Source organism: Coregonus lavaretus, assembly GCF_964263955.1.
Source record: "Coregonus lavaretus genome assembly, chromosome: 35".
Classification (NCBI taxonomy): Eukaryota; Metazoa; Chordata; class Actinopteri; order Salmoniformes; family Salmonidae; genus Coregonus; species Coregonus lavaretus.
The window spans coordinates 3,745,743-3,763,305 of NC_140022.1; the positions used below are offsets into that span (position 1 = coordinate 3,745,743).

The 17,563-nt window shown below is 44.3% G+C and overlaps 2 protein-coding genes across 4 annotated transcripts; one reads left to right on the forward strand and one right to left on the reverse strand.

The window, feature by feature from the left end:
* The first annotated feature begins 409 nt into the window (after window positions 1-409).
* Window positions 410-3,134, forward strand: mettl21a (methyltransferase 21A, HSPA lysine). The gene is made up of 3 exons (XM_084152725.1): window positions 410-869; window positions 1,099-1,210; window positions 2,477-3,134. Exons 1-3 carry the CDS (start codon window positions 723-725, stop codon window positions 2,875-2,877), a joined length of 660 nt encoding a protein of 219 aa, XP_084008851.1. The 5' UTR covers window positions 410-722; the 3' UTR covers window positions 2,878-3,134.
* LOC311109748 (cyclic AMP-responsive element-binding protein 1-like) lies at window positions 2,224-15,002 on the reverse strand. 3 transcript variants are annotated; one of them, XM_084152724.1, is made up of 8 exons: window positions 14,915-15,002; window positions 12,272-12,397; window positions 11,380-11,526; window positions 6,972-7,075; window positions 6,592-6,737; window positions 5,964-6,146; window positions 5,573-5,729; window positions 2,224-2,328 (listed from the first exon to the last, which is right to left on the reverse strand). In XM_084152724.1, exons 2-8 carry the CDS (start codon window positions 12,356-12,358, stop codon window positions 2,307-2,309), a joined length of 846 nt encoding a protein of 281 aa, XP_084008850.1. In that variant the 5' UTR covers window positions 12,359-12,397; window positions 14,915-15,002; the 3' UTR covers window positions 2,224-2,306. The 3 variants fall into 3 exon arrangements, with proteins under 3 accessions (XP_084008850.1, XP_084008848.1, XP_084008849.1); XM_084152722.1 differs by lacking the exon at window positions 2,224-2,328 and adding an exon at window positions 3,138-5,317; XM_084152723.1 differs by lacking the exons at window positions 2,224-2,328; window positions 12,272-12,397 and adding an exon at window positions 3,138-5,317.
* Window positions 15,003-17,563: the final 2,561 nt, after the last annotated feature.

Below are 17,563 nucleotides of genomic sequence, written 5' to 3' on the forward strand. Positions count from 1 at the left end.
GCCAGATACAGGCTTGACCACTGTAAACTAATCTAGGCTGGCAACGCTAGGACACTGGTTTAACCCTTTTAATGGCAACACGTTACATTCGGTCTTAAACTGCTAGCTAGCTAGCAAGCTAGCTAGACAGCCAGACAGCCGATTCAACGTTAAACACCATTAATCTGGTCTTCGTAAACCAGACGTAGTTTGCTAGCTAGTAGCAGCTAGCTGGCAAGCTATTGCTAGCTAGCCCTATGGCTAACGCTAATCCAGGCTTCAGCTAATTGCCTACTCCTAACTGGCTACTTCTGCCGGTCCACTTGATCTAGCTATTCTTGCGGTGCATTGCAGTCTGAGAATATGCCGAATTCCTTCGTCTAAGCAAATGTCCCAGGTATGGCCGTTCACCGTACACAGAAATGTCTAATGCTCAGATTTGAGACCGCTAGTTTGCTAACAGCTGATTCCCACTCCAGCCAAAGCCAACTAGGAAGGAACGCCCTCAAGAACGGCCGATTTTGATGTACGTCAATTACCATTGGCTGTTTATCAAAATTAATAATTGTTACTTGACAGAGATTGGTGAACATTGTCATTTGACAAGTGTCAGTTCTACGATTTTATTATCGCGAGAACATTGATTTTTCCACTTCCTCATAAGAAATCGTTCAGCGTGGTATGAATTTCAAGCTTCCTAAAAGTTATTTATTATATTACATTTCCATGGTCTTCTTTTGACTATGGCGCTTGTACCATACAATGTGAATTATTTGCCCGCGCTCTCCAAACTACATAATTCGTCTGCCGAGTTCCATTTTGCTGACCACCATGTCAGAATAACCCAGGACTGGAATAAACTCGGGGTAGCTGCTGTCGTCTGGGATGCAGTGAGTGACCATCGTTGGTGTACAACTGTGCATGCTTTGCCGGATTTTTTTCATAAATTACCATTTTAATTCCAAGATGAACTGTTCAATTATCCGTTGAATGACATGTAGTCTTCTTCAGTGTGACAAAGATGTAGCCAGCTATTATACTGTTGATTCTGCCACAATTTACCGATACTATTCTCTCCGATCTTATCTACCTCTGTATGTTTTCCTTTCTCTCTGTCAGGCGGTAGTGCTGTGTATGTACCTGGAGTTGGGGCAGGTCGAGCTGACGGGGAAGGTTGCCATCGAGCTGGGGGCAGGCACTGGATTGGTGGGCATCGTGGCAGCTCTTCTAGGTAAGAACTCACAGGGAAACTGGTAGGAGACTTGCACTATAGGGCCAAACCAAGATGAGCTGAAGTGGGCTGGCCTGATTACTAAACTCAGTAAAAAAAGAAACGTCCTCTCACTGACATAAACTGAACAAGTTCCACAGACATGTGACTAACAAATTGAATAATGTATCCCTGAACAAAGGAGGGGAGGGGGGGGGGGGGGGGGGGGGATCAAAATCAAAAGTAACAGTCAGTATCTGGTGTGGCCACCAGCTGCTTTAAGTACTGCAGTTAATCTCCTCCTCATGGACTGCACCAGATCTGCCAGTTCTTGCTGTGAGATGTTACCCCGCTCTTCCACCAAGGCACCTGCAAGTTCCCAGAATGGCCCTCACCCTCCGATCCAACAGGTCCCAGACGTGCTCAATGGGATTGAGATCCGGGCTCTTCGCTGGCCATGGCAGAACACTGACATTCCTGTCTTGCAGGAAATCACACACAGAATGAGCAGTATGGCTGGTGGCATTGTCATGCTGGAGGGTCATGTCAGGATGAGCCTGCAGGAAAGGTACCACATGAGGGAGGATGTCTTCCCTGTAACGCACAGCGTTGAGATTGCCTGCAATGACAACAAGCTCAGTCCGATGATGCTGTGACACACCGCCCCAGACCATGACGGACCCTCCACCTCCAAATCCATCCCGCTCCAGAGTACAGGCTTCGGTGTAACGCTCATTCCTTGGACGATAAACGTGAATCCGCGACTTTTTGCCAGTCCTGTCTGGTCCAGCGACGGTGGGTTTGTGCCTATAGGCGACGTTGTTGCCGGTGATGTCTGGTGAGGACCTGCCTTACAACAGGCCTACAAGCCCTCAGTCCAGCCTCTCTCAGCCTATTGCGGACAGTCTGAGCACTGATGGAGGGATTGTGCGTTCCTGGTGTAACTCGGGCAGTTGTTGTTGCCATCCTGTACCTGTCCCGCAGGTGTGATGTTCGGATGTACCGATCCTGTGCAGGTGTTGTTACACGTGGTCTGCCACTGCGAGGACGATCAGCTGTCCGTCCCGTCTCCCTGTAGCGCTGTCTTAGGCGTCTCACGTTTCTTTTTTTGCTGAGTTTATATAGTTGCTGGAACTGTTCTGGAAAGGACAATGTGAAAAGAAACCATCAGAGCCAGAACAGTTTGGGTCGGCCCTACAGTGTGGATCAGGCTCAACCATTAGAACTAATTGTTAGTCACATTTTTATATTGACATGTGCTAACCATGCAAGCCTTCCCTCCAAAAGGTGCCAAAAAAGTGACCATCACAGACCGCGAGCCTGCCTTGGGCTTCCTTGCAGCCAATGTGAAAGAGAACATTGCCCCGGATCAGCTAGGAGCAGTGGAGGTCTCAGAACTGACCTGGGGCCAGGGATTGGAGCGCTATCCCACAGGAGGCTTTGACATAGTGCTGGGAGCAGACATTGTTTACCTGGAAGACACATTTCCATCATTACTGCAAACTATGGAGCACCTCAGCTCAGAGAGTAGTGTAGTGCTACTGGCCTGTAAGATTCGCTACGAGCGAGACACTAACTTCCTGAGCATGATGAAGCAGAGCTTCACAGTACAGGAGGTGCACTATGACAAGGAAAGAGACATTCACATCTACAAGGCTGTGAAGCTTCCAGCAAGGAGAGATCTGTAGGAACCATTGAATGATGGGGGATGTGAGGGATTTGAATCACAGTGGATGGATCAAGGTGCTGTCAATCATCAACCGTTCAGGGAGCAACTAATGAATGGACAGCCAGTGCGATGGTTGAGGGAGGATGGTTTTGTTCGATGCAGGGTTGTGTCCAGTAGGGAGAAAGCATGGCGCTACTATGGGTGATTGTAATTAATGTCTTCATTTCATTCTTCCTTTTTTAATAAAATGGATTTGAAAACAAATCAAGACATCTGAAAAATAATACCAGAAACACATTTATTAACAGCTGCCAAAAACAATAGTTGAAGAAAACTAATATAATTGTTTTGCTTTTTCAGAAGAAATACAATGTTTACAAAATATGAACAGAAATGGCAAGTGTTTTAAAAATAAGATGCATATACATTGACAGATGGCTATGTAAAAACAAAATAATACAATATGGCATTCTGTTGTCCAATCAAACAGAAGACTGGGTTCAGTAAGCAAATAGAACGTTGCAGATAAAAATAGTGAATAGAGCTGACATGAATCCTTATTTCACATGTCAGAAAGGCATGTCTGTTCTACAAAACAGTTCTAGCTGAACATTTCTATCTGTTCCACATTGTTGTGAGCTGCTGAACGCGCCCCTGGTGTAATCCCACGTTTGTTGACTTTTCAGTCAATGTCAGCGATGGATCCGAAAATTTTGGTCTACGACATTACTGCAGATCCAAGCAAATTGTCCATTTTAACCACATGATTTAAAAAAATGCTTAATCCCTTGTCCTGTCAGAAGTGTTTGAGGCACAACAGATGAACAAGTGGGATTGTGGGGCTAATCCTAACGTTCACTTTAGTCTCCCATTGACTTCAACGCATGATGACTAAGTTAAGTGGAAGTTAGGACATCCTCCAATATGATTATGCCTCATGCCTGTTCAGGCCATCGAGAAACAAACATGGAGGCTCAAACACACTCTACCTCAGACATATTATACATTACATGAATGCCCAAAAACACACTATACAACACCCATAGCCTGCCCTTCAGTCATTTTTCAGAACTCTTCCTGTCAGCTGCATGGTAGTATACATTAGCACAACTCGTTAAAAAGGGTAGACTCAGCGAAATGACTTTGCCACGAGCAGCACCAGAGATATTGAGATGAGCGAGATGCAACACTTCGCTCTCGCACAGTATCTGCGCATGTGCCCAGGTTCGCTTCACGCTGTATACAGCGTGGTAGCCAGGGCACCAAAACAGCGGAGAAGTTGAGCCTCGCTCTTCAACGCTCTTAGTTGTTGCGGAAATTTACCCACTATGCTGTTTACTTTCTGCATCTAAGTAATATCGCTGAGTTTACCTTTTAATGCCTGTTAGTTGATACAGACAATCCACCCACGATCCATCTCCTACCCCTACCCCAAAACAGCCACCAATGTGTTTTTCCCCAACTTAGCAAGGCTGGTAACACAAAGCAGAATAACAAAAGTTTGCAAGCAGAAAAATTCAATACATGATAACCCAACTCAAGCTCAAAGATAATACATTTCATATGACAGTGGTTGGGATCTACAGTCCACATAAAGCGTAAGTAACAGAAGAGTTAAACCAATCATCAGCCTAAATACTAAATAGTGTAGCACTCAAAAAGATGACAATCTTTCCAAATTCATTTCCAACGTGTGGCGCAGGCAGACAGGCCAAACTCAGAATAATTCTATAGGGTAGTTAATGGTGGGCAGAGGGGTCCTAGTCCTCCACGGCTGGTGTTTTCCTGGTATCTGACATCTTGAGACTGGTTAGTTAGCAGCAGTGTAGTGGATATACATGATACCTTCCACTGTAAGATCCCACATTCCACTCCCACTAGGGGCCCCATTCTATTGGTGGAGAAACAGTGCGTGCTCCACTTCATCCTTTTTAGGGGTACTCATGATGGCAAGTACTCATAATGTCATCCATTTAGGGGTACTAATGAGGTCATCCTTTTAGGGGTACTCATGAGGTCATCCTTTTTAGGGGTACTCATGAGGTCATCCTTTTTAGGGGTAATCATGAGGGCATCCTTTTTAGGGGTAATAATTAGGTCATTTTTAGGAGTACTCATGAAAAAGTGGAGAAATTGTGTAAGGTTTTCCTTGTTGGTTTTCCTCTTCCTGTAGGTCTTCTAGACTGGTAGCGCTTTTTAAAAAGAAAACCCAGATAGAAAGGGGGGAGGGTGGTGCCAGATGCATGGCTCTGTGGTGAGTCTCTGTACATGGGGGACACACCACTCAGGGCCTGGGGGGGGGGGGGGGGGGGCACTACTCTGATTTGTGGCAGTACAAGTCTTTAAGTGACTTCAGTTCCTCAATGAGGGTTTTGTTTTGGTTCTCCAGAACGGCCACACGGTTCTCTAGACACTTGACGTACTCCTTCTTCTTCCGGCGACACTCCCGGGCCGCCTCCCTGTCACAAACACACAGTACTGTATGTCTGCCTCAGCTAAGCAAATCTTAACATCATCATCATGTTACTCATGTGTTCACTTAACATTACCTCAAAACTTTATTACGTAGGTTTATAAGTAGGAGTTCCATATAAACAATGATACATTTACATTATAGGATATAGGCTACCATTTCACCCAACACCCTTCATTAAAGTGATCAACATAACCCTAGCTAACAGTGCTATAGTATCTATGGCCTCTACTCCACCTACCTGTTCTTCATCAGTCTGACCTCCCTCTTGCGGGTGACGACTACCTCTGGGCCTTCCTGGCCGGACAGGGCTGGAGAGGAGGCCATCACCATCCCAGGAGTCATGCTGCTGGTGTTGGCTGTACGGATCTGGTAGGTCTGCACTTCTCCAGAGGCAGCTGGGAAACAGAAGGGATCGTAGCATTACGTGTTAGCGTTTACGTCAAGAAATTCTGATTGTAGGCATAAAGGAGTTGTTTGTGTTATGTGTGACTGCATGAGATCCAGTCATGCAGAAAAACTGTTCTGTTTAGACGTGGGAATGTACTAGCTGATGAACAACTGACGGGGCACCCCATAAGAATTGCAACTTCAACGAGGGTGGGGCCGCCCGTGGTCCAAGAGTTTCTCACCTTGCATTACCACCTGGTTGCTGGGCACCAGGATCTGCTGTCCATCGGAGGTCTGAGCGTACTGCAGTATGGTGGTGCCCTGCTGGGCGCCCGCCGCGTTGGTCATGGTCAGCGTCTGCATCCCCTGCATGCCATCCGTACCGTTATTGGCCAGCTGGATGGCGCCGCCCTGGGTGATGGCGACTGCCGAGGAGGAGGCGGGGTTAGTGGATGATGGACAGGTTAGGAACATTTCAGCGGTCTGCTCGGTCATGTTCAGCAGGGCAAACCGTAGAGAAACGTTTTGCAACAGAAATTAACATCTGTCATTATTGGACATGTTCAGGTAGTACCTTCATGTTTCATTCAGTAAAAAAAAATGTATCCCTACTGAACATGACCCTATTTCCACTATAGTCATTGACCATACACTACTCATCAAATATAAAGTAAGTATGCCTTGGACAAACTAGAACGAGCCAGGCACACTTCAAATATGGCCATGATGAAACTGGAGTACGGGGAAGTTGCCCCTAGATGCTGATCTTGGGTCAGTTTAGCATTTTCCCCTCAAGGGGATTGGTGGAGGGGAAGCAGATCTAGATCCTAGATCTGTACCATTGGGAGTGAGTAGGGAGGAGTAACGTACTGTACTGGCCGCTGGCCGTCTGGTAGATGGGGCATGATGTGGGCATAGTAACGGTGGTGATGGCGGGGGTTGAGTCGTCCTCCGATTTCTCCTCCTCGATCGGCGGGACCGCCGACACGTCAGACGACAGGTCGTTCAGGATCTTCCTGCAAGGGACAACAAACACAATCCCAACCAATGTCTCAGACTCTGTCAACAATGTGTTGTCAGATTTCATTCACAGCCAAAACAGAGCCAAAATGGCACCCAATCTGCATTTTTTATTTAGTTTTTAAATCCCTATCTAGCAACACTGAGTCCACATGACAGTAATGTTGCCAAATTGGGATCATTTAATGCTGCCCTGAGGCTGAGAGAGCGGCCCTGTGGAGGAGTGGTACCTGTAGGAAGGGCGTCTGGACAGAATCTCCCTCCTCTTCTGAGAGTCTGTCACACTGTCCACCGACTCCTGGGAGTCCTGGGAATCCTCTGCAACTGTAGAAATCTGACACACGGTCAAACACAAGAGTTGCAGTTTATAGGGTGTCCAATCAAAAATGCATATTTTGACCAATGGGTAAAATTGTGTTAATTGTGTAGATCCTCCTCTAAGAAAACCAATGGTCCAACCCTCAAGTCTCTATCATAATCTGTTCAAAAGTTATTGGAGTTTTTACCCTTGTAGGATGGCCAGAATTAGGGCGACTAAATCAATGGAGGCCAGAGGAAAAAAAGTAGTTAAAAATCTGGAAAATTGCATGGCGTCAGCTAGGCTGGATTCTGTGCAGGAATGAAGGCTACTGGCTAACTGACAGGATCACTTTCCAGTTGAACTCGTCATCTTTCTTCTAGAATCCGCACGACACAAAACAATATAGAGGTAAGATGGATATACACTTTTCATATTCGTTCGAAATTCCTGTAATTCTTCGCAGATATCTCACAAAAACAAGCATATCTCTGAAATGTCAATGGCGCACTAAGGATATACAAAGCCTTTAATTTCCAAAGCCTTTTACATTTAATTCAGCTCGTGTCATGCTAATTTAGCTTTTTGCGAACCACGGAAACAAACTTTGACCACAAAATGTAAATTTCTAAAAATGTGTTATGAGAAACCTGCACCGCTATGTCAACAGAGCTAAGTGCTTATTATCGGATGTATTCGGTTATGAAATCTGTCTTTTTGAATATAATGTTAATACACTGCTCAAAAAAATTAAGGGAACACTAAAATAACACATCCTAGATCTGAATGAATGAAATAATCTTAAATACTTTTTTCTTTACATAGTTGAATGTGCTGACAACAAAATCACACAAATTTTCAATGGAAATCAAATTTATCAACCCATGGAGGTCTGGATTTGGAGTCACCCTCAAAATTAAAGTGGAAAACCACACTACAGGCTGATCCAACTTTGATGTAATGTCCTTAAAACAAGTAAAAATGAGGCTCAGTAGTGTGTGTGGCCTCCACGTGCCTGTATGACCTCCCTACGCCTGGGCATGCTCCTGATGAGGTGGCGGATGGTCTCCTGAGGGATCTCCTCCCAGACCTGGACTAAAGCATCCGCATGCTCAGTGTGAACCTGCTTTCATCTGTGAAGAGCACAGGGCGCCAGTGGCGAATTTGCCAATCTTGGTGTTCTCTGGCAAATGTCAAACGTCCTGCACGGTGTTGGGCTGTAAGCACAACCCCCACCTGTGGACATCGGGCCCTCATACCACCCTCATGGAGTCTGTTTCTGACCGTTTGAGCAGACACATGCACATTTGTGGCCTGCTGGAGGTCATTTTGCAGGGCTCTGGCAGTGCTCCTCCTGCTCCTCCTTGCACAAAGGCGGAGGTAGCAGTCCTGCTGCTGGGTTGTTGGCCTCCTCCACGTCTCCTGATGTACTGGCCTGTCTCCTGGTAGCGCCTCCATGCTCTGGACACTACGCTGACAGACACAGCAAACCTTCTTGCCACAGCTCGCATTGATGTGCCATCCTGGATGAGCTGCACTACCTGAGCCACTTGTGTGGGTTGTAGACTCCATCTCATGCTACCACTAGAGTGAAAGCACCGCCAGCATTCAAAAGTGACCAAAACATCAGCCAGGAAGCATAGGAACTGAGAAGTGGTCTGTGGTCACCACCTGCAAAACCAGTCCTTTATTGGGGGTGTCTTGCTAATTGCCTATAATTTCCACCTGTTGTCTATTCCATTTGCACAACAGCATGTGAAATATATTGTCAATCAGTGTTGCTTCCTAAGTGGACAGTTTGATTTCACAGAAGTGTGATTGACTTGGAGTTACATTGTGTTGTTTAAGTGTTCCCTTAATTTTTTTTGAGCAGTGTATGTTAGAGAAAGACCTCACTGAACGATTCAGAACATGAATAATCATATTTGTCTAGGGAAAATTTATTTTATAACATAAGGAAGTCTAAAAGAAAATCATTTTGTGTGGAGGTGCTGACTAACAGCAAATAAAATGTAAGCTATAAAATAAATAAAGAGCCACACACTATATATAAACCTCCAGTAATTTATTGGGTAAAACACCAACGTTTCGGCATCACTGTGCCTCCTTTATTTTTAGCCAATAAATGACTGGGAGTTTATATACAGTACCAGTCAAAAGTTTGGACACACCTACTCATTCAAGGGTTGTTCTTTATTTTTTTACTATTTTCTACATTGTAGAATAATAGTGAAGACATTAAAACAATGAAATAACACATATGGAATCATGTAGTAACCAACAAAGTGTTAAATCAAAATAGATTTTAGATTGTTGATTATTCAAAGTAGCCACCCTTTGCCTTGATGAAAGCTTTGCACGCATTCTTCTCAACCAGCTTCACCTGGAATGCTTTTCCAACAGTCTTGAAGGAGTTCCCACATATGCTGAGCACTTGTTGGCTGCTTTTCCTTCACTCTGCCGACCAACTCATCCCAAACCATCTCAATTGAGTTGAGGTCGGGTGATTGTGGAGGCCAGGTCATCTGATGCAGCACTCCATCACTCTCCTTTTTTTTCCTTTTTCCCGGGGCTTCATTATCAGCTTAATATTGCAGATGGATTGTAACTTCTATCAATGTAATTGTCTGCATCACTTCCATTCCCCCATGTTTTTATATATATACTCCCCTTTATTACTTTTTGGTTAAGTGTGCCTTGAATTCTAAATAAATCACTGACAGTGTCACCAGCAAAGCACCCCCACACCATCACACCTCCTCCTCCATGCTTCACGGTGGGAACTACACATGCGGAGATCATCCGTTCACCTACTCTGTGTCTCACAAAGACACGGCGGTTGGAAACAAATCTCAAATTCGGACTCATCAGACCAAAGGACAGATTTCCACCAGTCTAATGTCCATTGCTCGAGTTTCTTGAACCAAGCAAGTCTCTTCTTCTTATTGGGTGTCCTTTTGTAGTTGTTTCTTTGCAGAAATTTGACCATGAAGGCATGATTCACACAGTCTCCTCTGAACAGTTGATGTTGAGATGTGTCTGTTACTTGAACTCTGTGAATCATTTATTTGGGCTGCAATTTCTGAGGCTGGTAACTCTGGGTCTTCCTTTCCTGTGGCGGTCCTCATGACAGCCAGTTTCATCATAGCGCTTGATGGTTTTTGAGACTGCACTTGAAGAAACTTTCAAAGTTCTTGAAATGTTCCGGATTGACTGACCATCATGTCTTAAAGTAATGATGGACTGTAATTTCTCTTCGCTTATTTGAGCTGTTCTTGCCATAATATGGACTTGGTCTTTTACCAAATAGGGCTATCTTCTGTGTACCACCCCTACCTGGTCACAACACAACTGATTGGCTCAAATGCATTAAGAAGGAAAGAAATTCCACAAATTAACTTTTAACAAGGCACACCTGTTAATTGAAATCCATTCCAGGTTACTCCCTCATGAAGCCGCTTGAGAGAATGCCAAGAGTGTGCAAAACTTTCATCAAGGCAAAAGGGTGGCTACTTTGAAGAATCTCAAATATAAAATATATTTTGATTTGTTTAACACTTTTTTGGTTACTACATGATTCCATATGTGTTATTTCATAGTTTTGATGTCTTCACTATTATTCTACAATGTAGGAAATACTAAAAATAAAGAAAAACCCTGGAATGAGTAGATGTTCTAAAACTTTTGACTGGTACTGTATAACATAAGGAACAGAAATGTTTTGGTACCCTTCCCCAGATCTGTACCTCGACACAATCCCATCTCGGAGCTCTAAGGACAATTCCTTCGACCTCATGTCTTGGTTTTTGCTGTGACATGCACTGTCAACTGTGGGACCTTTTATAGACAGTTGTGTGCCTTTCCAAATCATGTCTAATCAATTGAATTTACCACAGGTGGACTCCAATCAAGTTGTAGAAACATCTCAAGGATGATCAATGGAAAAAGGATGCACCCGAGCTAAATTTCGAATCTCATAGCAATATTTATGTAAATAAGATATTTCTGTTTTTTGTGTGTGATAAATTTGCTAAAATTTCAAATAACCTGTTTTTGCTTTGTCATTATAGGGTATTGTGGTAGGTTGCTGAGGAATGTAAAAAAAAAAAATTTTTTAGAATAAGGCTGTAACGTAACAAAAATGTGAACAAGTCAAGGGGTCTGAATACTTTCCGAAGGCACTAATTGCAGGGTACAGTGAAATTCATAAGCTCCAAGCTCCAACAGTGCAGGTCAAATATAGCCCTGTTGCTGCTTATTACCAAGGCCTATTGCATGTACCTTCCTATGTATATCACAATAAGACTAGTGTAGTGGAGGGAGGGAGGCATGGGGCCCACCTGGACAGTCTGCACTTGAGGCGACTGGATGACCGAGGGCTGGGAGGCCTGGATGACCCCGTGAACCTGAACCGTCTGACCGTTGGGTAACTGCACTAGGGTGACTGTAGGGCCACTGGAGGAGACCTGTGCTGCAGCCATAGACACCTGCAGCAGACACACAATTAGAAACGGCTCATGAACGTAGCCTATACATGCACATTATAATGGTCCAGGGCCCGGTTTCCCAAAAGCATCTTAAGGCTAAGTTCATCTTCAAACAATAGGATCCTATGGTTCTAACGATGAACTTCGCCTTAAGATGCTTTTGGGAAACCGGGCCCAGGTCCATCTTTTAGCTTATGAATCTACTGGTATAGCCTACATGCACATAATGGGTACAATCAAAGACCATGAATAGAACTGAATAGAAGTGATTGATTATTCTTCATGTCGACGGAGAACAGTTCTGCTGTTCTACATACTGTAACTTATTTATATCTGAACGTTCTACAACGTTGTGCCCTGCTTAACGCAGCCCACCTATAGAGGCCCCCTATACACACAGGCTGCATTTACACAGGCAGGTTCTTGGTCACCTCCCTGACCAAGGCCCTTCTCCCCCGATTGCTCAGTTTGACCGGGCAGCCAGCTTTAAGAAGTCTGTATGGCTGCGTTTACACTCACCAATTTGTCTTTTGACCAATCATATCAGCTCTAAAAAAGATCTGACGTGATTGGTCAAAGGACAAACGAGTTGAAAAAACATCAGAATTGGGCTGCCAGTGTAAACGCAGCCATACAGACTCATACATGTACGCAGAAATTAGGCCCTCGTAAAGAATTTCCACCTGAGGATCAATAAAGTTTAATTTGATTCAAGTGTCTGGCAACGTTGATGAGGGTAATGTACCTGGGCCAGTGTGATCTGCTGGGCCTCAGACTCAGAAACAGCTGTGTCACCACCCTGCTGTGTATCGGCGCCCGCTTCCATGGTCATTTAGTTGGCTGGATTGGAGGGTGGAGAACTCTGGAGAGCCTGTGAATGTCCGTTTTTACACACAAAATGTAAACCACTGGATTTTTGGTATGGATTTAATTCAGGGTTCTCCAACCCTGTTCCTGGAGAGATACCCTCCTGTAGGTTCACTCCGAACATTTTCCTGAAGAGATACCCTCCTGTAGGTTCACTCCAACCCTGTTCCTGGACAGACACCATCCTGTAGGTTTTCGCTCCAACCCCAATTTGTAACTGACCTAATTCAGATGATCAACCAGCTAATTATTAGAATCAGGTGCGTTAGATTTGGGTTTGAGTGAAAACCTACAGGACCTGTTCTCAACCTGTAGTGGAACAAGAGCTTCAAGTTCCTTGGTGTCCACATCACTAACGAACTATCATGGTCCAAACACACCAAGACAGTCGTGAAGAGGGCACGACAAAGCCTATTCCCCCTCAGGAGACTGAAAAGATTTGGCATGGGTCCTCAGATCCTCAAAAGATTATACAGCTGCACCATCGAGAGCATCCTGACTGGTTGCATCACCGCCTGGTATGGCAACTGCTCGGCCTCCGACCTCAAGGCACTATAGAGGGTAGTGCGTACGGCCCAGTACATCACTGGGGCCAAGCTTCCTGCCATCCAGGACCTCTATACCAGGCGGTGTCAGAGGAAGGCCCTCAAAATTGACTCCAGCCACCCTTGTCATAGACTGTTCTCTCTGCTACTGCACGGCAAGCGGTACCTGAGTGCCAAGTCTAGGTCCAAAAGACTAATCAACAGCTTCTACCCCCAAGCCATAAGACTCCTGAACAGCTAATCATGGCTACCCGGACTATTTGCACTGCCCCCCCACCCCATCTTTTTACGCTGCTGCTACTCTGTTAATTATTTATGCATAGTCACTTTAACTCTACCCACATGTACATATTACTTCAACCACCTCAACTAGCTGGTGCCTGCGCATAGACTCTGCACCGGTACCCCCCTGTATATATAGCCTCCCTACTGTTATTTTATTTGACTTCTGCTCTTTTTTTCAACACATATTTTGTTGTTTTATTTTACTTTTTTATTAAAAAATAAATGCACTGTTGGTTAAGGGCTGTAAGTAAGCATTTCACTGTAATGTCTGCACCTATTGTATTCGGCGCATGTGGCCAATAAAAATTGATTTGACAGTAGCTCTCCAGGAACATGGATGGAGTGAAAACCTACAGGATGGTAACTCTCCCGAAATAGTGTTGGGAGTGAAAACCTACAGGATGGTAACTCTCCAGAAACAGTGTTGGGAGTGAAAACCTACAGGACAGTAGCTCTCCAGGAACAGGGTTGGAGATGCCTGATTTAAGTGACGTTATGCACTGACTATGTGATGTTTCCGTGGCTTTTGTGCCCCTGTCTATTTTATACACGACCAGGTTGTTATTTGTTTAGGTGATTGATTGTAGGCTATACCAGACATGTAGTAATACGTGTGACTATCTGAAAGTATGGGGTATACTATCCCAAACCACAAATAAGTAACGTTACTAAGGTAAAAATGTGTTCTTTATTGGAATCCCCCTCCTACGTAGACATCGTGCATGAGTGTGTTGCTCAATGTATATCTAGATAATAAGTTCCAACATTGCATGAAGGTAATGATTATATATTTTAAAAGTGCATTTTCAATGTACGGTATAATCTACAGTACATGTCAACATTTCCTAACAAGGTACCCTGTTATTGCCGCCTTTTTCCAGGTAGCTAGCTAGCATAAGTATATAGCAATGTTAGCTACAAAGATAAGTCAGTAGCTAGCTGACACTTGCCTAGTTATACTAATAGATTGTAAGAAAAAACATTCAGTTTCAACCAAATGGTACGAAATGTAGTCATGTTCATATTGTTGCTTGATATATCAAAGCTGTGTGGTAGTTAGCAAATATCGACTTAACCTGACTAACTAGCTATAGCTCCTAGCTAGTTAACGTAGATATAAAAATGTGTCCCATGCGGTAAAGTCTTGAGTATTTCCTCTTAATTCATTTTTATTTGGTTAACTATGACAGTTGAATTGATATATTTATCTACGTTTGCTAAGTAGTACGCTTATTCAACATTTAACCACGCTGTGCTTGCACAGACTGACTATCTTGCAAGCTAACTAACGTTAGCTAGTTCTTTGGGAGAGAAATGTCTGTAGCTAAGCCAGACAGTTGGGTTGGGCTAACATTCTATACCGCTAGTTAGCTTAGCAAGCTAGGCATTCGGACCTACACGTTTTTAACGATTGCCAGCAGGCTATGTAGCTAGCTAGATGGCCAAATTAGGTCTGCTAGCCAACATGCTGATACTATAATTACTGTGGTTGCAATCTTTCCTCGAGGACTCAAGCCTCACTCCCATTTTTCCAGTACCATTCTCACATAGCTGGCCGGCTAGCTTTGTAGACTGACTCAACATCGTGTAGCTCTGCAAAACCGCCGCCATGATCTCTTTGTTAGATTTGGACCGATTTCTCCAACACACCAGGGCTTTTTTCTATCCCCTTCTCCGCATCGGATGCTTACCCGACACAGACTCGCTTCGTCACTCCCGGGTCCTCCGAGCTCCACTTTTATTCAGACCGACACGTAAGAGACCGCGTCAGGCTACACCTCTGTCGCGTCACGGAGATGAACAACAACACGGAGAACGAGGGAGACGACGAAAATCATTTCTATCGACAGGGCTCGAATCTGAACGAAAAATGCCGAAATGCAAAACGAAGCAACCCGACAAGTACGAACATTAGCGGAAGTGTACGAAATGTAGTCCTAAATAAAAGTGTCAGCCGAGAATATGAACAGCTGTCAATCAAAGACATCTTATAAACAGATACTACAACATCTTTGTTATACATTAGGAAGCATGAGCAGTAGGCTAAAAACAGAATTGTATTTCCAGCAGAACTGATTGTAGAATCTGGAGCGATTCGAACTAGTGGCACAGCCTGCACTGCCTTAGACCACTGCGCCACTCGGGAGACCCTAGTGATAAATCAAGAGATCTATTCCAAATGTTTCCTAACCATGGGCCAGATATATTTAAGAATTTTTGTGAGGAACACATTTTTGTGAGGCTGTTGGAAATTCTTAAATGAAACCAAAGACTGTGCTTTGCCATCTGATTCCAAAAGAAGGGGAACCAGCTTCTTAGCCCAGGTGGGGGCGAGATTCCCTAAAAACAAGCCACTTCGTTACAGCTACAACCAGAAGTTACTTTTTCATAGCAGGTTAAGAGAACTTACGCAGCAGGTTAGGATAATTAACGTAGCAGGTTAGGATAATTAGGTTAGGACTTCATCCTAACCTGCCACGAAAAGTCACTTCCAGTCGTAACTGTATCGAAGGGGCGTGTTTTTAGGGAGTCCCAGGTGGGGGCAGTAGAACACTGTCTCTGAGCATTTTTTTATATATATTTTTATATTTTTTATTTCACCTTTATTTAACCAGGTAAGCCAGTTGAGAACAAGTTCTCATTTACAACTGCGACCTGGCCAAGATAAAGCAAAGCAGTGCGATAAAAACAACAACACAGAGTTACATATGGGGTAAAACAAAACAAAGTAAAAAATACAACAGAAATAAATATATATAAAGTGTGTGCAAATGTAGCAAGTTATGGAGGTAAGGCAATAAATAGGCTATAGTGCAAAATAATTACAATTAGTATTAACACTGGAATGATAGATGTGCAAGAGATGATGTGCAAATAGAGATACTGGGGTACAAATGAGCAAAATAAATAACAATATAGGGATGAGGTAGTTGGGCGGGCTAATTTCAGATGGGCTGTGTACAGGTGCAGTGATCGGTAAGGTGCTCTGACAACTGATGCTTAAAGTTAGTGAGGGAGATAAGTGTCTCCAGCTTCAGATATTTTTGCAATTTGTTCCAGTCATTGGCAGCAGAGAACTGGAAGGAATGGCGGCCAAAGGAGGTGTTGGCTTTGGGGATGACCAGTGAGATATACCTGCTGGAGCGCATATTACGGGTGGGTGTTGCTATGGTGACCAATGAGCTAAGATAAGGCGGGGATTTGCCTAGCAGTGATTTATAGATGGCCTGGAGCCAGTGGGTTTGGCGACGAATATGTAGTGAGGACCAGCCAACAAGAGCGTACAGGTCACAGTGGTGGGTAGTATATGGGGCTTTGGAGACAAAACGGATGGCACTGTGATAGACTACATCCAATTTGCTGAGTAGAGTGTTGGAGGCTATTTTGTAAATGACATCGCCGAAGTCAAGGATCGGTAGGATAGTCAGTTTTACGAGGGCATGTTTGGCAGCATGAGTGAAGGAGGCTTTGTTGCGAAATAGGAAACCGATTCTAGATTTAACTTTGGATTGGAGATTCTTAATGTGAGTCTGGAAGGAGAGTTTACAGTCTAACCAGACACCTAGATATTTGTAGTTGTCCACATACTCTAGGTCAGACCCGTCGAGAGTAGTGATTCTAGTCGGGTGGGCGGGTGCAAGCAGCGTTCGGTTGAAGAGCATGCATTTAGTTTTACTAGTGTTTAAGAGCAGTTGGAGGCTACTGAAGGAGTGTTGTATGGCATTGAAGCTCGTTTGGAGGTTTGTTAACACAGTGTCCAATGAAGGGCCAGATGTATACAAAATGGTGTCGTCTGCGTAGAGGTGGATCTGAGAGTCACCAGCAGCAAGAGCGACGTCATTGATATACACAGAGAAAAGAGTCGGCCCAAGAATTGAACCCTGTGGCACCCCCATAGAGACTGCCATAGGTCCAGACAACAGGCCCTCCGATTTGACACATTGAACTCTATCAGAGAAGTAGTTGGTGAACCAGGCGAGGCAGTCATTTGAGAAACCAAGGCTATTTAGTCTGCCAATAAGAATGCGGTGGTTGACAGAGTCGAAAGCCTTGGCCAGGTCAATGAAAACGGCTGCACAGTACTGTCTTTTATCGATCGCGGTTATAATATCGTTTAGGACCTTGAGCGTGGCTGAAGTGCACCCATGACCAGCTCGGAAACCGGATTGCATAGCGGAGAAGGTACGGTGGGATTCGAAATGGTCGGTGATCTGTTTGTTAACTTGGCTTTCAAAAACTTTTGAAAGGCAGGGCAGGATGAATATGGGTCTGTAACAGTTTGGATCTAGAGTGTCACCCCCTTTGAAGAGGGGGATGACCGCGACAGCTTTCCAATCTCT

Bases quoted from the DNA above. Each gene is read 5' to 3' on its own strand.
- mettl21a (XM_084152725.1), top strand. From the start codon at position 723: ATGGCGCTTGTACCATACAATGTGAATTATTTGCCCGCGCTCTCCAAA. The intron at 870-1,098 runs GTGAGTGACCAT...TCTCTCTGTCAG, and splicing joins CTGCTGTCGTCTGGGATGCA to GCGGTAGTGCTGTGTATGTA. The intron at 1,211-2,476 runs GTAAGAACTCAC...TCCCTCCAAAAG, and splicing joins CATCGTGGCAGCTCTTCTAG to GTGCCAAAAAAGTGACCATC.
- LOC311109748 (XM_084152722.1), bottom strand. From the start codon at position 12,358: ATGACCATGGAAGCGGGCGCCGATACACAGCAGGGTGGTGACACAGCT. The intron at 11,527-12,271 runs GTACATTACCCT...TGTCTGCTGCAG, and splicing joins AGCAGATCACACTGGCCCAG to GTGTCTATGGCTGCAGCACA. The intron at 6,738-6,971 runs GTACCACTCCTC...TGTCCCTTGCAG, and splicing joins TCCAGACGCCCTTCCTACAG to GAAGATCCTGAACGACCTGT.